Source organism: Myotis lucifugus, unplaced genomic scaffold, assembly GCF_000147115.1.
Source record: "Myotis lucifugus unplaced genomic scaffold, Myoluc2.0 scaffold_15, whole genome shotgun sequence".
Classification (NCBI taxonomy): domain Eukaryota; kingdom Metazoa; phylum Chordata; class Mammalia; order Chiroptera; family Vespertilionidae; genus Myotis; species Myotis lucifugus.
This window is the reverse complement of record NW_005871063.1, coordinates 4,459,310-4,481,519: the sequence shown is the minus strand read 5'-3', so window position 1 is coordinate 4,481,519 and position 22,210 is coordinate 4,459,310. Positions and strand designations below refer to the sequence as shown.

The 22,210-nt window shown below is 38.4% G+C and overlaps 1 protein-coding gene across 5 annotated transcripts in view; it reads right to left on the bottom strand.

Annotated features, from left to right (window-relative positions):
* Positions 1-234: 234 nt before the first annotated feature.
* DYNC1I1 (dynein cytoplasmic 1 intermediate chain 1) overlaps positions 235-22,210 on the bottom strand; it is a 274,473-nt gene continuing 252,497 nt past the window's right edge. For 3 of the 5 annotated variants that reach the window (XM_023750669.1, XM_023750673.1, XM_023750674.1), the window contains 2 exons: positions 18,572-18,697; positions 306-1,246 (listed from right to left, as the gene is read on the bottom strand). In XM_023750669.1, the coding sequence (XP_023606437.1) occupies positions 1,136-1,246; positions 18,572-18,697 (237 nt within the window). In that variant the 3' untranslated portion in view covers positions 306-1,135. Of the gene's footprint in view, positions 1,247-18,571; positions 18,698-22,210 lie in introns of all 5 variants that reach the window. The other 2 variants (XM_023750670.1, XM_023750671.1) reach the window with 2 other exon arrangements.

Sequence of the window (22,210 nt, the reverse complement as noted above, 5' to 3'; positions counted from 1 at the left end):
TAAAAATGAAAAATAATGAAATGTGTAGCACATTTAGTACGTGTGCATCTTAACTGGTTTTTCTTACTCTTTTGGGCAAGAGTTGCTCTGGTGAAGAGATAAGGGAGAGCTTTCCAACAAACCACCCACATTCCCTCATAAAAATGAGGCCAGTCTTGGTTTCGGTCCAGCCAGGTTGGCTGCCTGTAATTCATTATCAATCTTTCCCAGAGCCCTATCACATCTCCCCCACTCCCTTGTCACAGCAGAATTCTAATCAGGCTTTTTCCCCCCAAGCGAAGGATTTCTCCATGCTGGCTCAGACCTGGTTTGGAACATTTTATTGGCAATACCGGTGTCATATTCAGGAACCACAGACTTTTTGTCAGACTGGATTAGCTTGAACGACAAGTATCAATAGTCAACTACATTTGAAATATTGTTCAAGTACCTAGAAATAATAGGCATTAAAATTCATTCTGTTCACTGCAACAAACCTCTAAAGATTTCACGTCCTCAGTGGAACCGGCATACTGTAATTGTTATTTGGAACTTAATGTAACCTCAACGGCAGTGGAGACAATACAGTCCTCTCATTACGCACATGCTCTAGGATCGTTTATTTTAATGCTTTCAAATAAATATGTTCCATGCAGCACACCACAATAAATAAGGAGCAGCGACGTTCTTCTAGTAAATCCATTCACAATGTGAGTCACCATGTAAAACACCACATCGCAAGTCTTTGGCCCTGTACCATATCATGGAGCACACCACATCTGCACCTAATCATATCTGGCTTCATATGGATTTAATAGGACTATGCCAGAAGTGCATGTAAGCACAAATTTAACCAGAGGTTTCCAGCTATTAAATACAGCTACTAAGTAGTTAAAAGGCAACAACTAAACCCGTAAAGGTCCCCCCCAGACCCCCGCCCTTATTTTTGAGGCAGAAATATAAAGATAAAAATGCTCTGGTGAATTTCAGGTTAGTGGAGCCAAGGTGAGATACATTTAAGAGCAAAGCTGGCACAATATGGCACCCAAAATGTCACGGCAACACTGATACTGAATGGACACAGGTCACGGCGGGATGGATGACTGTAGAGGCTGAGCTCTAGAAGGCGGAGGTGGGGCTGGGGTGGGGCGGCTCACTAGGCAGACAGCTCCACGGCGCCTTCCTCCTCGCTGTCAGCTCTGTTAGCACGGATCTCCACGAGGGTCCTGGCAAATCGGGTCCATTCATCATTGTGGGGCACTGCAAGCTGCAAAGCAAATGAAGGGGAAATGGTGAACAAGATGTCCTTATGCCTGAAAGCCTTGAAGCCGGCATGACTGCTGCTCCTGACACTGGCGTTTCCCTCGGAAGGTAAAGGAAACCAGATCTTCATTCTTCTTCCTTGAATCAGTCAGATTCCCTGAAGGGTTGCTCTGAAACCGGCACCGTGAGGGCGCACTGTCACATCACTCTCAGAAGCAAGATCACTCATGGAATTTAAAAAACTTTAACAAGTTGTGTGAACTATACTATTACGTGTAACAGCCACGTTAAAGCACCTTCAGTGATGGAAAATTCAACATAAGCAAACCAGACTTACAGTGGACACAACAAATAAAATCTGCCATATTGACTAGGATTTTGAAATAACGGTGGCACTGTCTTTCTAAGTCAATGCTAAGGGTCCTTCTTTTAAAAGTGTCAATGCCAGGCCAGCGTAGCTCAGTGGTTGATTGTTGACCTGTGAACTAGGAGGTCACGGTTTGATTCCTGGTCAGGGCACATGCCTGGGTTTTTGGGCTCAATCCTCAGTAGGGGGCATGCAGGAGGCAGCCAATCAATGATTCTCTCTCATCAATGTTTCTCTCTCTCTCCCCCCTTCTCCCTCTCCCTTCCTCTCTGAAATAAATGAAAACATATTCTTAAGAAATGAAAGTATTGTTAATGTGCCAATATACATGACAAAAGTCTAGCTACAAATACAAAGAAATCTTACTACTATGAAATAATGCTTTGGCTTTTCCAGCAAGATCTTATATGATACCTATGAATAATAGTAATAGTAGCTAAAATTTACCAAAAATTCTGTTCACGGTACTTCATATGTATTAACTCATTCTTCACAACAATCCTATTTCGGGTAATATTAGGGTTTCATTTTACAGAAGGAATCGAGGAACAGAAAAAAATCACCCTACCAAGCTTGCAAAGCTAGCAATATCAAAGCCAAGATCGTCTGGTTCTAGTATTTACAGCCTTAGCTAGTATGCTATATTCATTCACTAAAAATGGGACTTAAAAAATTTCCCAAAGAATATCTTCTTCTGTGCACAATTTAGTGAAGAGAAAATTACCCCCACCCAATATGAATTGCATGCAGAAATTTTCGTTAGCTGATTTAAAGGATAACAATTTTTCTGCATAACATCCAAAAATGAATTGCTTAAAGAAACCAGACAAGTGATTGGAATAGAAAAGAGAATTATTTGAAACTGAGAAGCAGGGTCAAGTAGACATCTCAATGGTTTTCAGATAGAATAAAATTGATTTAGAGTGTAGAGCCATTTTCTTGGAGGATTACTCTATAAAATGGTATAATCCATCTCTATAGGCACTAGTGCTACATGCACTAGTGCTATCCACATTTTCTATAAACATTAATAACATGTTCATTCCAATCAATATACATTATTTTAAAGTATAAATGAGGCAGCAAATAAATCTAAGCTTAGAGATCACTTCCACAGCTGAAAAACTACCCACTATATAGAACCAAACAATTAGAACTTTAAACTTTTATTATAGGGGATGAGAGTCTCAGATACTATCTGTCCAAGACAACTTACTGGAGAGTGGATCACCATGTCTTTCAATTAATGTTCTAGTACTAAGGTTAAATGTTTCAAGAGTTTAATTCTGGAAATAATATACAGGTGGAGGGAGTAAATCCTACTTATTTTGAGAAATGGTATACCGATAAGAATTCTCATTTAGTCATATGAATGTGTTTTTGAATGGTTAAATACTTCCCTAGTTATTAAAATGAACCCAAATTTGTGTTTAGGCAATGACATAAGTTCAGAGTAGTATTGAATGACACTATTACTCCTTTGCTCGGTCCGTTTTTTCACTTTGAGCTCTTTTCATAGGTTCTGTTATTCTTCATTTTTCTCTTCAATTTTAGAAAATATTTCACTGGGGATATGAAGCCCATACAACAAATGATACAAAAAATCTAACAAAAATCAAAAGCAGGATAGGGTTGGTATCATATTTATATGAGATACTAGGTCCATTTCTTTTCTCTCTTCCAACTCTTGACTAAGTCTTCTGAAAGAACCACACACCAAAAGCCCAAGAAGAGACAAAATCTAATCATGATAATGTATTTATAACTTTTTTTCATATAAGGAGTATATTGTTCATAAAGATCAATATGCTCTGGGAGTTTGGCTCCTAAACATAACACTGGATTATTGGTATACTCGTACAAATTTAAGTTAACATATGACGCCATATGTAATGTTTTATTGATATCAACATCTAGAACCTATATACTAAAATAAGACAATAGGTAAATATGTTTACACAGTTTCATGTGGTAGTAATGGCAAGACTGTTAAGAAATGACACTAATAAAAATTATGAAACATTAAGGTTAGGATATGTGCCCAGATACAGTTGGGGACAGAATTGAGTATCACTTATGACATATAGAGTTGCACATCTAACTTTTCAAAAATAAATTTTATTAAATTTAAATGTTTCTCATAAACAAACGAAAATACCTTACAATGGAACTACATTTGACCTTCTCCATGGGGGTGGAAATAGTAGTACTATTATACTAATACTTGTCCTTAAAGATACAGGTTATCCCTCATAAAAGGTTTCATAGTATTCTAACATATCCTGTCCTCCTTTTGATTTGTGAAAGTTTCACTTAGTTTGGGAAAATATTAGAAGTTTGTTTTTTCAAAACTCTGCTCTGTCAAATATTTCCTCTCCAGAATATCATAAAAAACACAGAAATGCTAGTTTGCTTCAGTTCACACAAAAATTCTAGAGTTGAACACAATAGAAACACAGATGCTTCCAGAGACTTAAATTGACCTACCTTATCTTATTATATGTTTTCATCTAGTTGACTATAAAAATAACCCAAGATGATTGTAATGTTAGATTTAGAAGGTGAACTATAGACTGCCCCCCCATTTTTAGAATTAAGTATCACCATCAGGAAGCATTTTAAGTATAATCTTAGCTTGAATGTGTGAATTCGTACTCACAGGCTGTTTCCACACCCAAAGTAATAATTTGGGGCATTTGAATTCCTTGTGTGGAAGACCAAACAGGTGTCCTAACAAACAAGACCCCTGTACATTTTACAGCTCTGGCTGGAACAGCCTCTGTCCAGACAGCAACGTCCTTCTTACCCTGGGCGGTGCCTGGCTCTTCTCGCCTGGTCCTCTCTGATTAGAAATTGCTAGAAAGGAGTCTCACCAGCATCAATGCGTCTGGGACTTTCTCTAGGTGACTTTTAATCCAATAAGACCTCAATCATTAAGTAAGAAAAATATTTGCTCATGTTTTTTAAAGAAAAACTCTGCCCCATATCCTTCTAACCAGTATGCAACGTCATTCCATCAGCATGGAATGAGCACCAACTATATGCCAGGCACTATGCTAAGAACTGAAGATACAGCAGTGAATCATTTTGCCATATGACAGCTATGAAATACAGAGGAAAATTAATATATCATGTTTTCTGAGGTCAAAATGTGTGAATACTGGCATAGGATTTTTTTAAAACTTAATGACATTCAAAATATGAAGTGCTTAAAATTTACCCTTACCGTGACAATTGCAACATTTCCTGGTATGTGTTGTGTCAAGCAAGTAGCAGGAAACGAATGGCATGGTAATGACATGGCTTCAGCATCTTCAAGTTTCTATCAAGGCATTAAAGGCTAAATCTAGAGCATTGCTATGGCTTTTTCTCCTAAAAATAATAGTTTAAAATAATTTTCGAAGAATTTATATTTGTGATAGGAAAAATATTCACAAGTGTCTAAAGGTGATGATTAATTTAAATCAATTAAAAAGTCTATTGGAAGCGCCATGAAGAAAATAGCCCATAGTCATACCATGAGAAAGAACTCATAAAGATTGTCCAGTATTGTACCGAGTCAGAGTGGGTCTGGAAATGTTTCCCTCCTTCAGATTCATTGGCCAAAGCCCACATCCTAGGTCAGGATGACTCAGATTTTCCCTCTGCTTCAGATATGGCCGGTTCACTCCCAGCCCCTGTTAGGTGACTGTTTTCTAAAATTTTGCTAAATGTATAAAGCACATGTATGCCCAAAACACTCAGGCCTCTGATGCCTGAGATAAGAAAATCTTAGCTCTAAGAGTGACCACCTTTTATAGATATGATATGACCCTATTTTTGCAGCCAAGACCAAAAAGGTAGTTTCTGAGGTAGCAATTTGGCCTAAGGAGGAGGCAAAATGAACCTCAGCTTTGAACAGGAGACTTAAGTCCTGCTCTCATCTTGGTTACTGGCAATGGCTAGGCACTTAACCTCTCATTGCCTGAATTGTAAAATGGGATGATGATGTCCAACCCATTTATCAACAGAGATGTGGAGAGGATGAGAACGGTAATCTAAGGGGAGAAAATGCCATGAGTTCAACACAGAATAGTCATACACTCTTTTTCTCTAAACCATGACTCAGATTGAACAGGTTCTTAAAAATGATATGTAAGTGAACGTTACCAATTCCATAACATTTATGTGGTTTGGTTTTTGTGTTCTTTCAGAAGTAATTCTGCTATTTGCGACGGGAGGGCTTTAAGGAACAGGGCACGGACCTCTCTCTAACAGGCAGGAAATAGAAGTACAGGATGCTGAAGGATTTGCTAAGGACAACAGAACTTTCCCACGTTGTTCTGGTCGTGTGGCGCAATCAGAAGCCTCACCCTTTTAAGAAATGCCAGCACACCAGGCCGGAAGGGCAGGCAGGCAGGTCATGTGTGTTTTGAATCACCTGCTAAAAGATTCTAAAGATTATTTTGAATGTTCTAAGATTCTTGGGAGATGAAAGGTGATCTTAATAAAATGCAAAAGTGCAAAACTTGTAGAGAAATCATGAAAATAAAACATTTTAGTCCCTCTCTGCCTCACCACTTCTGAGGCTGTATCATGGATCTGCCCTCTCCCCTCTGCCTGAGTGGCCTGGAAGGTTCCTCTGACCCTGCCCCACCCTGTCCCTAAACAGCTCATCAGCTAAGCACGGGGTGTCTTGCCTGAGCTTCTGGTGCATGTCAAGGGAGGCACAGGCTGCAGAATAACTCGATTTGGAGAGTGGAGGCAGATCATGCGTTCTGTCCCAGCTGCCACTCATTTGCTGTGTGACCTTAGGAAATGTGTTTTAACATCTCTGATCTCCAACTTCATTTGTGAGAAAAGACTTTTGAGACCCAGCTCCTAGGACTGTTGTGAATAGTAAGCATGACCAAAAAAAGAGCATAGCACAGTCCTTGGCCCAGTATAAACCCTGAATAAATGATGCCGGTTTTCCTTCTTAATGCTTATTTCCCTCTCCTCCATTTTGTTCTTTTTCCTTTTGTTTTTGCTTCCTTCCCTTTTTTATTCTTTCATTTTCTACTTTTCACCTATATAGAGCTGTATTTTTAGAAGTATTCTTTATATTCTATCACATTTGATTCCTTTAAAACCCACCTAAATCATTTCCTAAATAGTCACACTTTTAATAATAGATAAGTTCCAGGAGCTCGGCCTGGGGAAGAGGTTCATTCCGTTCACAAGACAAATTCTGTTGGAGTACTTTTCATTGCTTATTTCAAAAATCAAACTTAAAGCCACTATTCTCTGTAAATATGCACAGATGTACACACACACACGTATTTTTTTATTTTTAAAATAGAACGGACACAGCTTTAGCTAGCTATTTCCTTGTTACAGCACTTTCTGCAGTGGGCTTCTACATTTTTAGCTCAAGTCGGAAGGCCTTGTAACCACCGGACCTGCTGTTATAAAAATCAAATGACTTTTTATAACCAGGGTTACACACACAAATATCATTCATGTGTCCCCTTTTATAAGCACCCGGCTAACCATTCTGAACAGTCCTCAGTCAAGCCTCCCTCATTTGTTAGTAATTTTAAAGGGTTTATAGTACCTAGCAACTGATTTTAAATAGCTGCCTTATCTGCACTCGCTCCTACCAGCCCAATGCTGTATTTTCTTATGGTTAAAAATACGTGTCTCAGGCATTGCTTAGTACAAGAGTAGGCTAATTAAAAAAATATTTTTTTTTATAATTAAGACAGAAAAATATTCCATAATTTCTGTTTGGTTTCTTGGATATATTACACATGGCAAACAAATTAAAGTGAGTAGGACTCTAGGCTTCAGGATAAATATTCCATGGGTGTGTGGTTCATCAGCATCTTTGTAATCTTTCAATTACATGGAGTCATTAAAAAAAATGTCTGGGGCGATTATGTTAACCATGGATTCTGAACAGATACACAACAGTTCATCTCCTGCAGTAACCTAAATATTAAAGTCTTCTGTTAGAAAGATAGCTTACAAATTACCTTTTCACTTTAATACACATTGATTTTTTTGTTTGGTTTGGTTAGTGCATTTACAGAAACCAAGGAAGCGAATGTGGGCTTCCACAGAACCACTGCTAAACCCCTTTAAGCTCTAAAAGCTTTTTTAAAAGTACAATTATTAATGGCACCCCGATTCAGGAGATTGTGGAGTTACTGGTACACAAACACACGTTTGTGTTCGGAGGAAGCCTATACTTTTTAGGGCAATTCCCTTTGCCACACACACAGATGGAAGCAAAGTGGGAGGTAATACGCAATGAAACAGCCGCTGGAACGACCAAGCATGCTCGCTTCACATAAATACAGCTCCACTGTATTTAACTCTTGGAGAGTCTAGCATCACTGGTAACAATGGATGAAACCACGGACCAAAATTCCAAGCCAGAATGCAGTACACAGAGGGCGCAAATACACTACAGTGTTCCACCACAAAAAGATATACTGTGTGGTAAGTTAGCATTTACAGCAGTTTAGAGGACTCCAGAAAGTAGAAGTTACATTAATCTCCATCCTGTAGCATCTGCTATTAACCAGTCAGTGGGTTAAAATTTCTGTGAAATTCAGCAGCAAGCTAACCTATGGTAGTCTGATGATATCTGACTATATTTGGTTAAGAAAGAATTTCTTTTATCCGAAGATACTATCTAAGGGAGTCCTCATCCACCCATGAAGCTTGCGATCTCTGTGCCTACGATCCCTTCCTTGTATTTTTAAATGAGTGGTTAACTTTTATAGCATGTTTGTTAGAACAACACTTTTAAAAAATCCATTACCACCCAATTAAGGAAAGAAATAAAGGTAGGACATAAAGGTCAAAAGTAAATAGTAACAAATATGGGTCTATATCACTTTCAATAAGCCAGCAAACATCAAAGGAAATACTTAATTTTTAAACACTCTACTCAAAAACACAACAACAAACCCTTAAAAATATTCTTCATGTTAAAATTTAGCGTTATAGGAAGCATGACAAAAATTCAGAAGTTTTTACCTGTGAAGGAAAAAAATAAATCACACAGCTGGAGAAGAAAGAGTCAATTCACTAAGCTTAAAAGATGACCTTGTTCACATTTGTATAAAATCTTATCACCCTCCTTTCTTCAGAAATCTCTTAAGCATTATTTTTTTTCTATTATTTGTAACAATCTATTTCTCTGTCCAAAAGATGGGAAAAATGCTAACAACATTGGCTGATGGGCAATAATGGAAAATAAACTTTTTAAACTTCAATTACCACTCTTTTTCCATAACAGAAAAGACCAAGGAATGACAGGAAAATGAGAAAGCATGTGCTACTCAAGCCCGATCTGTCATATTAGCTGACTAAACATATATCCCTCCTCTTCCTGATATTTATTAACTATAGGTTTTCTAGTAAATTCCTAGCAACCACTGCATCTAAGTAGTTTTGACAAAGAGAAGGCTTATTGATAAACACCTTAAAAACATTTACCAAGGTAATAAAAGAAATGTCATTCCCTCCTACTGAATGTTTGGGCATAAAAGAGGTATTTTTATAATGTAGCTCATGATTTACCATATCTATAGTGTCCAAAAAAAGCACAATGAAAAGGAAGCATTTTTCCAGTGGTTTGATAACTATTTGAATCAACTGTTAGGCTTTCATTACACTAGTGGCCAATTGCTCACTTTTACAAGCACAGGAGGGGGGCGGGACTGGGACAGCGATGGGGAGGAAAGACAAATATGCTTTTCTGAATGTATTTTCTATATACCCTTTCTGTGCAAATATAGTTAAAGGGATTATTTTTTCCTGTCCATTAATCTATAGCCAATGTGGAGGCTGTACTCTGAATGCTTCACACAACTAAGCTTTCCCTTAACCTTCAACTTTCGCATGTAAAACTTTCAATCACCCAACTATTTATTGACTGCCTGTTACTCGTATGAGCCAGGCACTGTGCTAGACCAGGATGGGGTACTGAAATAGACAATTGTAAGTATCTACTTTGTGTATGTGTCTGTGTATGTTTCTAATCTCTAAAGATTAGAAACTCTACCGAGGAATGCGATTAACCCAAGGAAGTCTGCCAAAGTGATTTTGTCCCTCTAAGTCAGCGGTTCTCAACCTGTGGGTCGCGACCCCTTTGGCGGTCGAACAACCCTTTCACAGGGGTCACCTAAGGCCATCCTGCATATCAGATATTTACATTACGATTCATAACAGTAGCAACATTACAGTTATGAAGTAGCAATGAAAATAATTTTATGGTTGGGTCACAACATGAGGAACTGTATTTAAAGGGCCTGAAGGTGAAGAACCACTGCTCTAAGTCAACAGGTTGGCTGTTTTTTTAGGACCCCAGAAGATGTTCCCTTGTTACCTAAGACTCCTTAATGCTAAGACAAATAAACATAAAAGATTTCATCTACATGTTGAAAAACTGTTGGCTGGCCGTGAGGAGACGGATCTTAGGGAATGAACCACAGATCAGTTTCATTTGCCAGCCAGAAAATAGTGCAAAATTTCTTCTATAATGTTCAGCTTTGAGTTTACTGAAATGATAAATAATTCATGTTTTCAAATGTAAAAGATGTCCTGGTACCTGACATTCTCAAAAATTTGTGCAGACCTTCCTTGAAATTAGAATGTAACGATTCACTCACTTCCACATTTTGCAAGTCCAACCTATATGGTATATAAATATTACACATACACATGCCTAAGCAGATATTTGATTTCTCATTATATTTTGGATATACCAATAAGAGCACACACACTCATGGAAGAAACCCGTAACTCTCCATTTCTATTCAGGTCAGTATTCATCGACTCACAGATGACTGGAGCCACTTCATGCTCGGCTGGTCCAAGCTGTGATTTGAGGCTACTGTTCTAAGTAGTAATTTTTCAAGATAAAATTTAGCAGTTTTGGAATTCTAAAACTAAACACACTTTTGTCAGCCATAAAAAAAATTAACATTATAATTAGTGACTGCTTCAAAATCCAAACTGCTATTGAAGATGACAGTTTGAAACCACAGAAGAATCATAAAAGATGATTAATTATACAAACTGGCGCTTGTTTCTGAAGGTTTATGTTCATAGGCCACTTGCCACCAAAATGGAAATATATGAAGTTCATTGACTATTGCAAATTACTACACACATATCAATTTGGTTTTCATAAAATTAAATATTAGGGTTTTCTTTTCATTGAATCAACTACTCTGTAATACATAAAAGTCATAAGTATTTTCTTATCAATTAAGAAAAAAAGTGCCTTGAAAAGATATTAATCCTCTAAATCTATTTTCATAAACTAATGTTACCTGAATAAGCACACTATTTATATAATAATTAGTTTAATCATGGTCTTTTACATATATAATTATCAAAATGAAAGCCATTGCTACTACATTCACTATAAGATGAATAATTATAACATCAACTGGAATAGTGCTTTTTCTTTTCTTTTTAAATTAAGCACTTTTCCAAGAAGAAATCAAGTTAATACTAAAATGACAATCATACATTTTAACTAAATTATTTTATTTCAAATACGTATAATTTATTGTGGCAAGGAAATGAATATATTATTTCAAAGTGGCTTATTTTATAATTATATTTATTAGCACTCCAAATATGCCGTTGTGCTTTCTGACTTAACTGCACAGTGTTGTGGCTACGACAATAAAAATTCAGGCAAAACCTGAAAAGTGCAGTTGAGAATTGCGATGCTTAGTTTCTCGGTCACTACATATCTAGATATTAGCAGAGCTAAGTATGTGCATTTTCGGTTTTTATCTCGGGATCTGGTATGATGGAATAGTTTATGCCAACGTCTTCTTTAGCAAGGAGGGAACATCAAAAGCAGTGTTTCTCATCAGCTAAAGAAAAAATATTTCTTCATTTGAAGAACAAGCTAGTACTGCAAAGACCTTCAAGCATCTTGCAACTCATGGCCACACTCCCTTAATGAGAAACACAAGTGTTTGGGGTGATTCTAACTGGACTTGGGAAAGCTGAGCCCAGCCCCACTCCCTGCTTCCGGAGGCTGCCAGAGCGCAGGCAGGCTATCGGGTTCGTCAGCAGCAGGGGTAATGGCCTTCATAAAGCACAATCATCAGATGGACTGATTTCATATGAAATCGTTCTTTTTCATTAAGGGACTCTTACTTGAATTAACCACGAAATCTCAGTTGAACTTCATATTTTGTGTTCTGTACTCCCCCTTCCCCGCGGAGGGGGTTGTTTATATTCAGGGCACCAACTTCTTGTGGAAAACTGATGAAGGCCCTGTCCTACTCGAGGTAAGTTCCACAAAGCAAACAATTATTGCTTAAGTGTAATCCACTTAAAACCATAAACATATTGTATTTGTTTTATGTCACTCAAATCCTGTTTAACTCCCAGCCCTTCCAGTTTCTCAGATGCGACCAGAGCAAAACTCCATTTAAAGTGCAAAGAGGAAGGGCTCCCCGAATCTTTGATTGTTATTCTAGCTGGCTATGAAAACCGGGAGGCACTTTGTAATGGTCCTTGTACATGATACCTTGACCGTCATTCCAAACTGTATTACCTAGGTCGTTTTTCCTGGTGGGATTCCTAGTAAATTCTTCATTCTAAGTATTCATTTCAGCTTTAAAATATATTTAAATGAACACTGAAGTCACGCTTTACGTTTCCAGCAGTTATATTTGATCTCTCCTATTCACCTGCATTTTTCCTGTTTAAGAATTTTTCAAGGACCTTTTAACATACTAACAAGTGTCAAATGTATTGTATCTACTGAAATGTGTATTGAAATGACCAACCGCCCAAATAGTCCTATCAAACAAGGTGTCTGAAATGTTGCCCAAGTTCAGGGTTAAGACATAAAGACGAACGCACGTTTTCTTAGGTAATGAGTGGAATATCAAACAAATAAAGCCAGGGCCAGAAGATCTGTTCATCTCTCAAATGACAGATTTCAAGTTGCCATTTTATTTTCCAAATTCTTCTTTCAGCTGAACCCGCGTTTGGAATTTTATCACTTGACTGCGGCAGAAATATAACCAGGGATTGGAAACTTCTGTGTGTTTTCCACAAGTGAACACATCTTCCCTGGAAGAGGTTAATGGAAAACGAAATAAAAGGAGGTGGAAGATAAACTGGGTCTTTTAAAACTGGAGCTGCAAACAGCTCTCTAACTAATTCAGATAAGCAGCAAACACCGTGGGGAGGGGATACTCATGACAGCGGCGTCTGCGTGACAGCACCCAAGCATTCGCGGTGGCAACGGGCTTTCTCTAAAACACATCTGCAAGGACGACAGGTAGATAGGCCGACTATCAATCATCAGCACACGTGAATAATTCCATCCTCGCTGGCCCATGTGCTGTGAAAATCAGCTCCACAGATGTGGCAAAGCTTGCTATTCAGTCAAGGAGCCATGGCAGTGAGTAATTTTTATGTTTCATTCTTTAGAATATGTGTTCACACATCATTAAAAAAAATTCAACCATGATTAACAGCTCTCTGCGAGTGGATTCTGAAGCAAAATACTCTCAACATTTTCAGGTCATATTTGCAGTTAATTTATGACTTGCTATCTTACCCGAGTTTCAATTAATTGAATGGAAGCATACAGCTCCAAAACAAACAGGCTGCAATTCCATAGTCTGGAGAGAAAAAGCCTCGAAACTTATTCAAGAGCTAGGCTCAGTTTTTTTGTGTGTTTTTTATTTTATTTTAAATCTTAGAAAATTTAAATGGTGCCTGCAAACACTGTCCATGGAAGTAACTTTTAAGATGCACAAATAGAATAAAATTATAGCCAAATCATACTAGGGGTCGTCACTGTCGTTCATTGATTTCACATAACTTCCATTTATGCTAATGGAATTAAGCACCTGCTCTGCAAAGAAAATAGACCCCTATCTGTGAAAATAAGTGTGTACAGTATATTTTCCAGATACAACGCTGAAATCAAACAACCGAAAACGCGTGCTATATAAACAAAGCATCACGTGGCCTACCTCAAAACACTGCTGTTTTATAGTTTACCTCCTGAGTCATAGGCCCGGAGATATTATTTGTGCCTTTGCCATTCCAATGTAACAAAAAGGGGGGGGAAAGGCGGGGCGGGGGAGATGGACAAACTCAATCTGGTGATTTCAGTGAGCTCATACGCAATCCTCTGTTTACCCCTTCAGAAGTTCATGATAAATTGTATCAGTAAATGTGGATTCCAGCCACTGTTCTCTGCCATCATCTTAAAAGTCCCGGAGGATAGTTGTATATACTTGAGGAGGCATGGTCATGGGGACACTATGCTGGGACAGGAGGGGAAGCAGACGGCTGTTAAGGACTGGCTGACACCAGAGTCCCTTTTGAGCACGCCTTCTGGTTGACTGTCAGGTCTCACCCGTAGGCACGTCTACCTGGACTTGAATGGCGCTGTCTCCATTGGTAGTCACAGAAGTCTCTTGTCAGGGAGTTCTTGACAATGGAGTGGATGGAGAAAGGCTGTCCCTCTCTACTCCAATTGTACTGGCAGCATAGAGACCTTCCCCCAAACTCTATAATACTTTCAGTTAAAATTACAATGTGATCAGAATAGGGTTGTGGGAAGAATCAGAATATCCAGTATGGTTTCAGCTCTATTTTTATTGGCCTCATGATGTTTATAAAGTAAAGTCATTGCTATTTTTATTCAACATTTTTAAATAGTCTTAAGAAATAGGTAATAATAAGAAAAACATATGGCATGTACTACATTTAACCACATTTCTAAAGATTTCTCCTTCTTCGTAATGGTCTAGGTCAAGGCCAGAATTTGTCATTTCTGATTTGCATCATGAGTGGCATTAAAAGCAATGCTCCCATGGACAGGACTGGCTACATAATGTGCAGGGCCCAGTGCAAAATGCACATGCGGGGTGCCTCGTTAAAAATCTTCCGAACAATTGCAGGACAATGACCACAGAGGACTAACCCAAGCTCAGGGCTCCTCTAAGCACTGGGCCCACGAGACTGCACAGGCTGCACACCAGGAAGCCAGCTTTCCTCTTGGAACATGACCTTGGCAACAGATAGCCTGTTGCCTGCTCCTTTCTCTTCGGCCTAACAGAGTTCCCAGGGGAATCAGCCGTGGGAGAATGAATGTGCCATGTCTTCCCACAGACACCTCTTCAATGTTTGAGGTCCAAGGAAAATGGATCAACAAAGTGTACTCTAAAAGCTACCATTTAGTGTTTTATACAGATTGTATTCTAAGGCTTATTTAAAAGCCTTTCATCTTCTTTCCCGGAGGGTTCCACAGAACAAGGTTTTCTGTCCAAAGGCCAGCATGACCCTAGTGAGGGGTTTGTTTTTAATGGGGACCAGCGGGCCAATTTTGAATACAGATAATGGTAGCACAGTCTACTAACAATTTGATCCTCAATGCCATTATTTTTTTCTCTTCCTCTTCTCTCTATATTTTTAAACCACGTCCTGCTCAAACCCCTTCCCTCCGGTCAGCCTTGCACCAGCCTTACATTTGACCTCACATTCTAAAGTTCAGGTAACTTGGAAGGTTGGGCAGGGGCTGTGGAGAGGGTGCCCTCTCCTCCCAAGCAGTTATGCTCTGTCAGTTTCAGGCTTGGGGAGGAGACGGGAAGAGACGGCAGTAATTACAGCAACCTCAGCATCTGCCCCTGAAGGGATCTACCACCTCTCAGAAGTGGGCTTTAGCTGAGCTCAGCTGTAGACAAGCCATCTTTCCTTTCAGTACCTGGAGCCTCTACAGAGTTGGTCTTCAGAGATTTAGAACAGGGTATAGAGATGAACAAAGAGAAAAAGACTCCTTCCCCCTTTTTCCCCCGGAAGTAAATATGAGGTAAATTTGTAAATACCTTACAAAAATACTGAAGAAAAATACTATAGTTAAGACAAAATTATCTTGTGAAGTCTGAGTTTTTCTGAGCTGTAGATGGCTTTGTATAAGATCAAACAATACAGAGAAGATCGTGCAAACATATAAGCCTACCCTGAGTTTTGGTCGTTCAGAGAAGGGCTAGAAGATGATAAAATTACCTGCTCTCAATAAAGTAGTATATCCTCCCCCGCCCCTCTGGTAGTGAATTTGTAGGGATAAACAACCCTACAGGTTGTTTGGCCTATTATATGTCACAGAGATTTTTCTATAGCCTGTCTAGACTCCAGACAATAGGCGAGACTGGCCTATCGTTGCAGACATTTCTACAGTCTGTAATATCACTTAGAAAAGTAAGGGCAATAATACAAAAATGAAAACCAGCCTGACCTGCCGGTACGATGGTAGAAATACGAGTCTAACAACACTTTACAATTTAGAAATGATGGTAGCAACCTAGCAAGAAGTTTGAGCAGCCACATATCAGCCAAAGCAACTTTTGCAAAATCATTTATACGCCCCAAATGAGGCATATTCAAGTAATTCTGTCCACAAAGTATAAAATCACTTTCATCACAGAAAATTCTGTATATGTTTTGTGTTTTCTTATTGCATAGAGAGAGAGAGAGTGTGTGTGTATGTGTATATATTATATATAACATATAAAACCACAAATATATGTATATTTATAATATTTGTGGTCAACATACAGACTTTTAAAAAGGCCTGTCTCTGAATAAACTAGGTTGTTAAACTAGTCTGCTTTTCAGCTCTCTTGGATAAAATAATGTTGCATATAATCTTACAAGAATTAAGGGAGGTGGAGAAAGGTGTTTTTTTTTTAAATTTCACCTATTTCCTTCCACTGCATCTCTGAGCATCTCTCCCACAATTACATTTGTTATAAATAAAGGAAAGAAAGAGAGATGGAGGGAAAAAAAAAAAAGAAACCTTGCTTGTTTCTTTATATTTTCCTTCTATGCTAGCTTTTACATTTTTCAGTAAGGAGCTGATGAAGAGTACTTGTTTTTGTTGTTGTTTAATTTATTGTAATGACGACCCAATCAAAAGATGCACTGAATGTAAAGAATACCCGCTGAAGAAAATATTGCTGGAAAACTATCGGCAATATTTTCGATTCAGAGGGTATTCGCTCTCCCGAAGACTCCAAACTGCATCAGTGCTCACCAGACCATTTGCATCTTCGACTCGGGGGGTAAATATTAACAGTCTTTGGTGCTGCTGGAATGACTCAGCTTGTGGCATCAGGAGCAATTAGGGGGGTGTCTAATGAAACAGAAAACAAGCAGTAAAACCGAGAGGTCCTTCCAGTTCGTTTATGTAGAGTTGTACCTCCCAAATAGAAAACTCCTATTTCTAAAGTCATTCCATTTCTGTCTCTGGGTGAATTTTTAAAAATTCCCCCATTTAGTTTTTGTTTCAACACAACCAGCTCTACCCTATGGCAGTTTGTAATATGTCATCAACAGTTGCTCTGCAGAACCATGTAGGATTGCTGACGTTACAGGATGCTGATTGATGAAGCCATGCAGAACCCTTCTCAGGGTGATCAGCTAAGCCCATCATCTACCAGGCATCACAGGGCACTTCCCAGGTTAACACGCGTGTGCATACAGATGTGGTGTATTCCCCCGGGGGATGCAAATGTTAGATTCATAGGATGCCAAAATAGCATCACACAACATTCTTATTTTGTTTTGCTTGAAAGTTCAATATTTTCTGTCTTTAAGGAAAACCTTCTTTAACCTCATCGGAAATGAAGGTTTTTGTCAACACTTTCTTCTAGAATAAAAATAAACAGATATGCTTCGGTACAACTGATTGATAATGTGATATTAAATATATTCTAATGCTTCAAGGAGATTTTATTGAAATAAAAGATGTAGTTTTTTTTATGTACCATGATCTTCAATAATACTTAACATACAGGGTGGGCAAAAGTAGGTTTACAGTTGTTCCTATGGAAAATAATACAATAATTAGTAATAATAATAATAATACAAGAATAAATCCCATGTTTTGCGTACTCACAATTGTAAACCTACTTTTGCCCCACCCTGTATCATGTAACAAGACATACCAGACCCCTAGCTGGTTTGGCTCAGTGGATAGAGCGTAGTCCTGTGGACTGAAGGGTCCTGGGTTCGATTCCGGTCAAGGGCACATGCCCAGGTTGTGGGCTCGATTCGGGGGGGGGGGGCATGCAGGAGGCAGCCAATCAGGGATTTTCTCTCATCATTGATGTTTCGATCTCTCTCTCTCCCTCTCCCTTCCTCTCTGAAATCAATAAAAGTATATTAAAAAAAATAGAGATGCCAGAGAGGTCTATCTTTCATATAATAACTTTGAATACCATAAAAATGGTACACAATTCTGATTCACCTCAGCCTTTTAATAAAAGAGTAATAGTTTTTGTTTTAACAAAACACATCAACTAAAACTTGACTTTTTGGAATAAGCAACAAAATCCAGATTCAACGGCAGCATGATGAATTTGGCAAACTTGCATTGTCATGAAGTTGGTGGGAAGTGCATGCTTCACCCCAGGGCAGCTGGGAATCCTGCAGTGCTCTGTAGGGAACATGGGTCATTCCCTGTGTCCCGCATGTGGAGAGAGGAGGCCAAATTAGGCCCCAAGGAAGTCTCGCCAAACTCCCACTGAAGTCAATGGAAATTTGCAAACGCACTCAAGAGGGCTCTTGTGGTCCACAAGGTCTTGTTAATAATTTCACTAGGTCTTTAAACGAGATACAGTGGGGCCTTGACTTACGAGTGTCCCGACTAACGAGTTTTTCGAGATACGAGCCGTCTCTCGGCCGATTTTTGCTTTGAGTTGCGAGCTAAAATTCGGGTTACGAGCCAGCTTCAGATACCCCACTGCTAGTTGGTGCAGTGAACATCACAGCGAACGCCACAACATCAGCCCAGCATCACGTGTCTCACTCGTTCACTTTTTGATTTGACATACGAGTAATTTGAGTTACGAGCTCTGTCACGGAACGAATTAAACTCGTAAGTCAAGGCCCCACTGTATAGAAGTAAAAATATAAATATATATGTACCTCTCCAACATCGTAGATCCAAATACGGCCTTCGGAGTCCCCGACAGCGACTTCTTTGCCAGCTTGAGCCCAACGAACACGGTTTAGGGCAGACGCCCCCTCAATGGCCACACTCGCTGTTGGAACCTGCCAAAGAGGTTAGGAAAGAATCTCTGAATATGAATTTAAATATACGTTTAACTGGATGAGTCACCACTGCCTTCATGGGCATGAAGTAATATACATCCCCTGCAGAAGTAAAAGGATTCATTGTTCTTGGTACATCAGATGCTCCACTGTACTAAGGGGTACAGGGGAGATGCTTTAATGGAAAACGAAAAGAGGGAGAGTCTTTTTCCACAATCAATGGGCAGCGAGTGACATAAACATGTCTTCAGATTATGCAGGGGGTACATCCAACGTCCAAACCAACACAACAGCTCCATGTGATACTTCACCACCAGGTCCAGATTTATGGATGAATGGAGAGAGATTTCAGGATTTACCAGGATTAAGGATACTCTAAAAGGCATGAGGGAGGGTGTTGTTTGGTGGAATCAAAGTCATAGTAATATGAGTCCCTAGGGGAAAAATATGTACTGATCCCTCAAAACCTCATCAGGGAGGAGATGATCAGAAGAAGAAAAAGTAAGCAGGTGAAAAACTTCAAAACCTCAAATTTTCTTCTTTTTTTTTCTTACCCCCCCCCTTCTGTCTGCCCTCCTCCTGGCAGCCCTGGATATAGGAAGTGCTCATACCTTTGGACATATCCCCAGGGTGACAACCTGATAGAATGGAGGCAGCACCTACTGGTAGGAAAGGTCTTATATCTCCTCTAATACACACCTGAGATCCGACCACGTTGATAACGGAAACAACAATAACTATTAAAGGGAACCGAGAGTGCCGATGGAACCTGAAGGACTTGGTACAGGAAACTTAGCATTTGAAAAAACAATTTCAGTGGGCCTGCCCCTTGTCCAGCATCAGTTGTATAAACTCCTGTCTTTAAGGTTGAAGGTTTACTCACATACAGCGCAGATGCCAAGAGAACCTTCTACATTGAATCTACAAGAATGCTGAATAAGAAATGACAACGGGCCATTAAAAAATCAGAAAGGTAAATGCTAAGACAAAAATTGGAAAAAAAAACTGTAGTGAAAAGAGGGCCACCGAGCTCATCTCACCACTGTCTCAGCCCACACCCCGGGGTAGGAGGGAAACACGACGAGCGCTCTGCCTTGGCGCTCCTGGCTCTCTGTGATTCCAGGAATTGGAACCACCTGTTTCTATGTGATTATTGACCCAATACCTATCTTTAAAATAGCAATAAAAACTCCATCATATGTAAGAATCCATGTTTAAACTTAATCTTGAGATCAATAAACGTTCTTTTACCCGCTTAAATCACTGCATGTCAAATTATGAGCAAAACTGTAAACAAAAGTCCCCAGCTCATTTTTTTCTTAAAATACACAATTTCTACAATAAGGGTGCCTGCTGTGCAAGCTGGAGCCTGAATTTGTAACCAAACCTTTCCAAGGCCAAAACAATGTGAATTTAGATGGGCTGTAATTCTGTCAATGCATTTTATTATTAGTGTGCTACTCAGAAGACAACTCAGAGATCCAGCTAGAGTTTTCAGAATTAATTCCATAATGTGGAGAAATCAAACAGGATGATACTTTACCTAATTAATTCTATTCAATATCAGATTTAAAAAAATGAACACTTTCAAAAATAGAATAAAAATGTTAATCTTAATATGAGTACGATAAAAAATGAATCACTGAAAAAACTGATTTTTTGATACATTTTAAATTATGCCTAATACATTTTAAATGATTTTATATTTATGTGAAATTAAGTAATATAGCAAAGTGAATCAATTAATATTCTAGCCATTTAACAAGACCTTCTTTTCATAGCTATTATAAGTGGTAAAAAATGGCCATCACACCCTATAATACGAGCTAGTAAATTATCGAATGCATGAAGGAAATGACTAAATATATTTTATTAGCCTGACCGGTAACAGCCTTTCAAAAGTTGATGAACCTATAATAAAAATAATCCTTATATTGCCTCTGTCTTTCTTACTCTTGTATTTCAGTTTCACAGATATTTTCACATTTTTTGAGGCTCAATCATTTTAATTGCAAAGACAGGATGTATACAGCATCAATTGCTACGTTGTGCAGAGGTAAGTGAATATAAACTATCCTTGCATAGGAGCAGTTGGGACAACTTGGTTTAAAAGCACAGTACTTTGAATAACAGCTAAACAAAAAACAAATCTAATTCCTAATCTCACAAATATTTGAAAAATCTCGTTCAACTTGATAGAAGGCAAAACCAATTTGAGGGTTTTCAAAAAAGCGTTCAGTTCATTACTGGATTTGAATCAGACTTATATATCGACTATTACTGTGAAAGCAGAATTACGTTTACCACAAAACTAAATGGTTCGCATGCTCAGTAATGATTTTTTGAAATATTTAGCTATAACACTTTTATGTGGTTGTCTCTTGATACCTAGAGAAAAAAAAAAGGGGGGGGGGAATGACTTCTGGCAATGTTGAGACACTCATTTCATTTTACCTAAAAGGCTGATTAAAAACAAAACAGTAAAATAAGAATTATTAAGGAGTTTAGAGAACACTCACTCCCATTGCATTGTAGCTGGGTTTTACCTAAATGTCACCTCTACTAAGTCTGATTTCTGGTACGGGGGGGTCTCCCTCAGTCAATCTGGAAAACCTGTGTTTTTTTGGTTGCTTTAAGTGAATGAGTTTATTTTAGTAGACAGAGGCAACATGGGATGAAAAACTTTGGGAAACTGTTAACATGTGGAGTAATAACATCTTTCTATTAAAAGCAATAATGTTATAACATTTCCAAATCCCAAATGATGGGCATTGTATGTACTCAGGCCTTTAGATTATTTTCAAAAATGCTTTATTACATAACCCCTATGCTTGTCACATGCATAGCTCTTATGGTCCCAAGGAAAAATAGACCTAAATGGAAATATTTTAAAAAGATAACAATTTGGCATCGGTTATAGGTTGGTATATAATCTTGCAAGATACAATGGCTCAATAGTAACACCTGAAGGATATTTCCCTGCCCCCTCCCACAAAAAACAAAAAACGCGAGGGGAGTCTGCTCCTCCTCATATCCTCCAGCTGTAGGCTTTCTAATTAAAAAGGCTGAGCTGTTTCCTGCTCAAAACACTTCAAAAGAGCTTTCTCTAGTTCTCCACTTGACATATAGTTTGCAACACTTGTTCCTCTTACCTGTCCATTCTTATTTATGGAGAGCTGCCCTGAATCAGAGACCAGGAAATGATGGAGACCATTGTATTTCATTAAATTGAAAGACATTTAATATTCATATATATTTGTAAAAACCCACATAACCAAATGAGCACCTCAATAATTTTGAGTAGAAAAAAAGGGGGGGGGGAAATCACATAGCATACTTTTAAAACCACTACATATATATATATATATATATATATATATATATATAGTTTAATTTTTTAAAAAGAATATTTCCTTAGTGTCAATTGTGTTTTTTAAAAGTGGCTATTTTTCACCTGTGAAGTATTCGGAAATGTGACGTTAAAATTGCACTTACAAAAAAAAAATTTGGGTT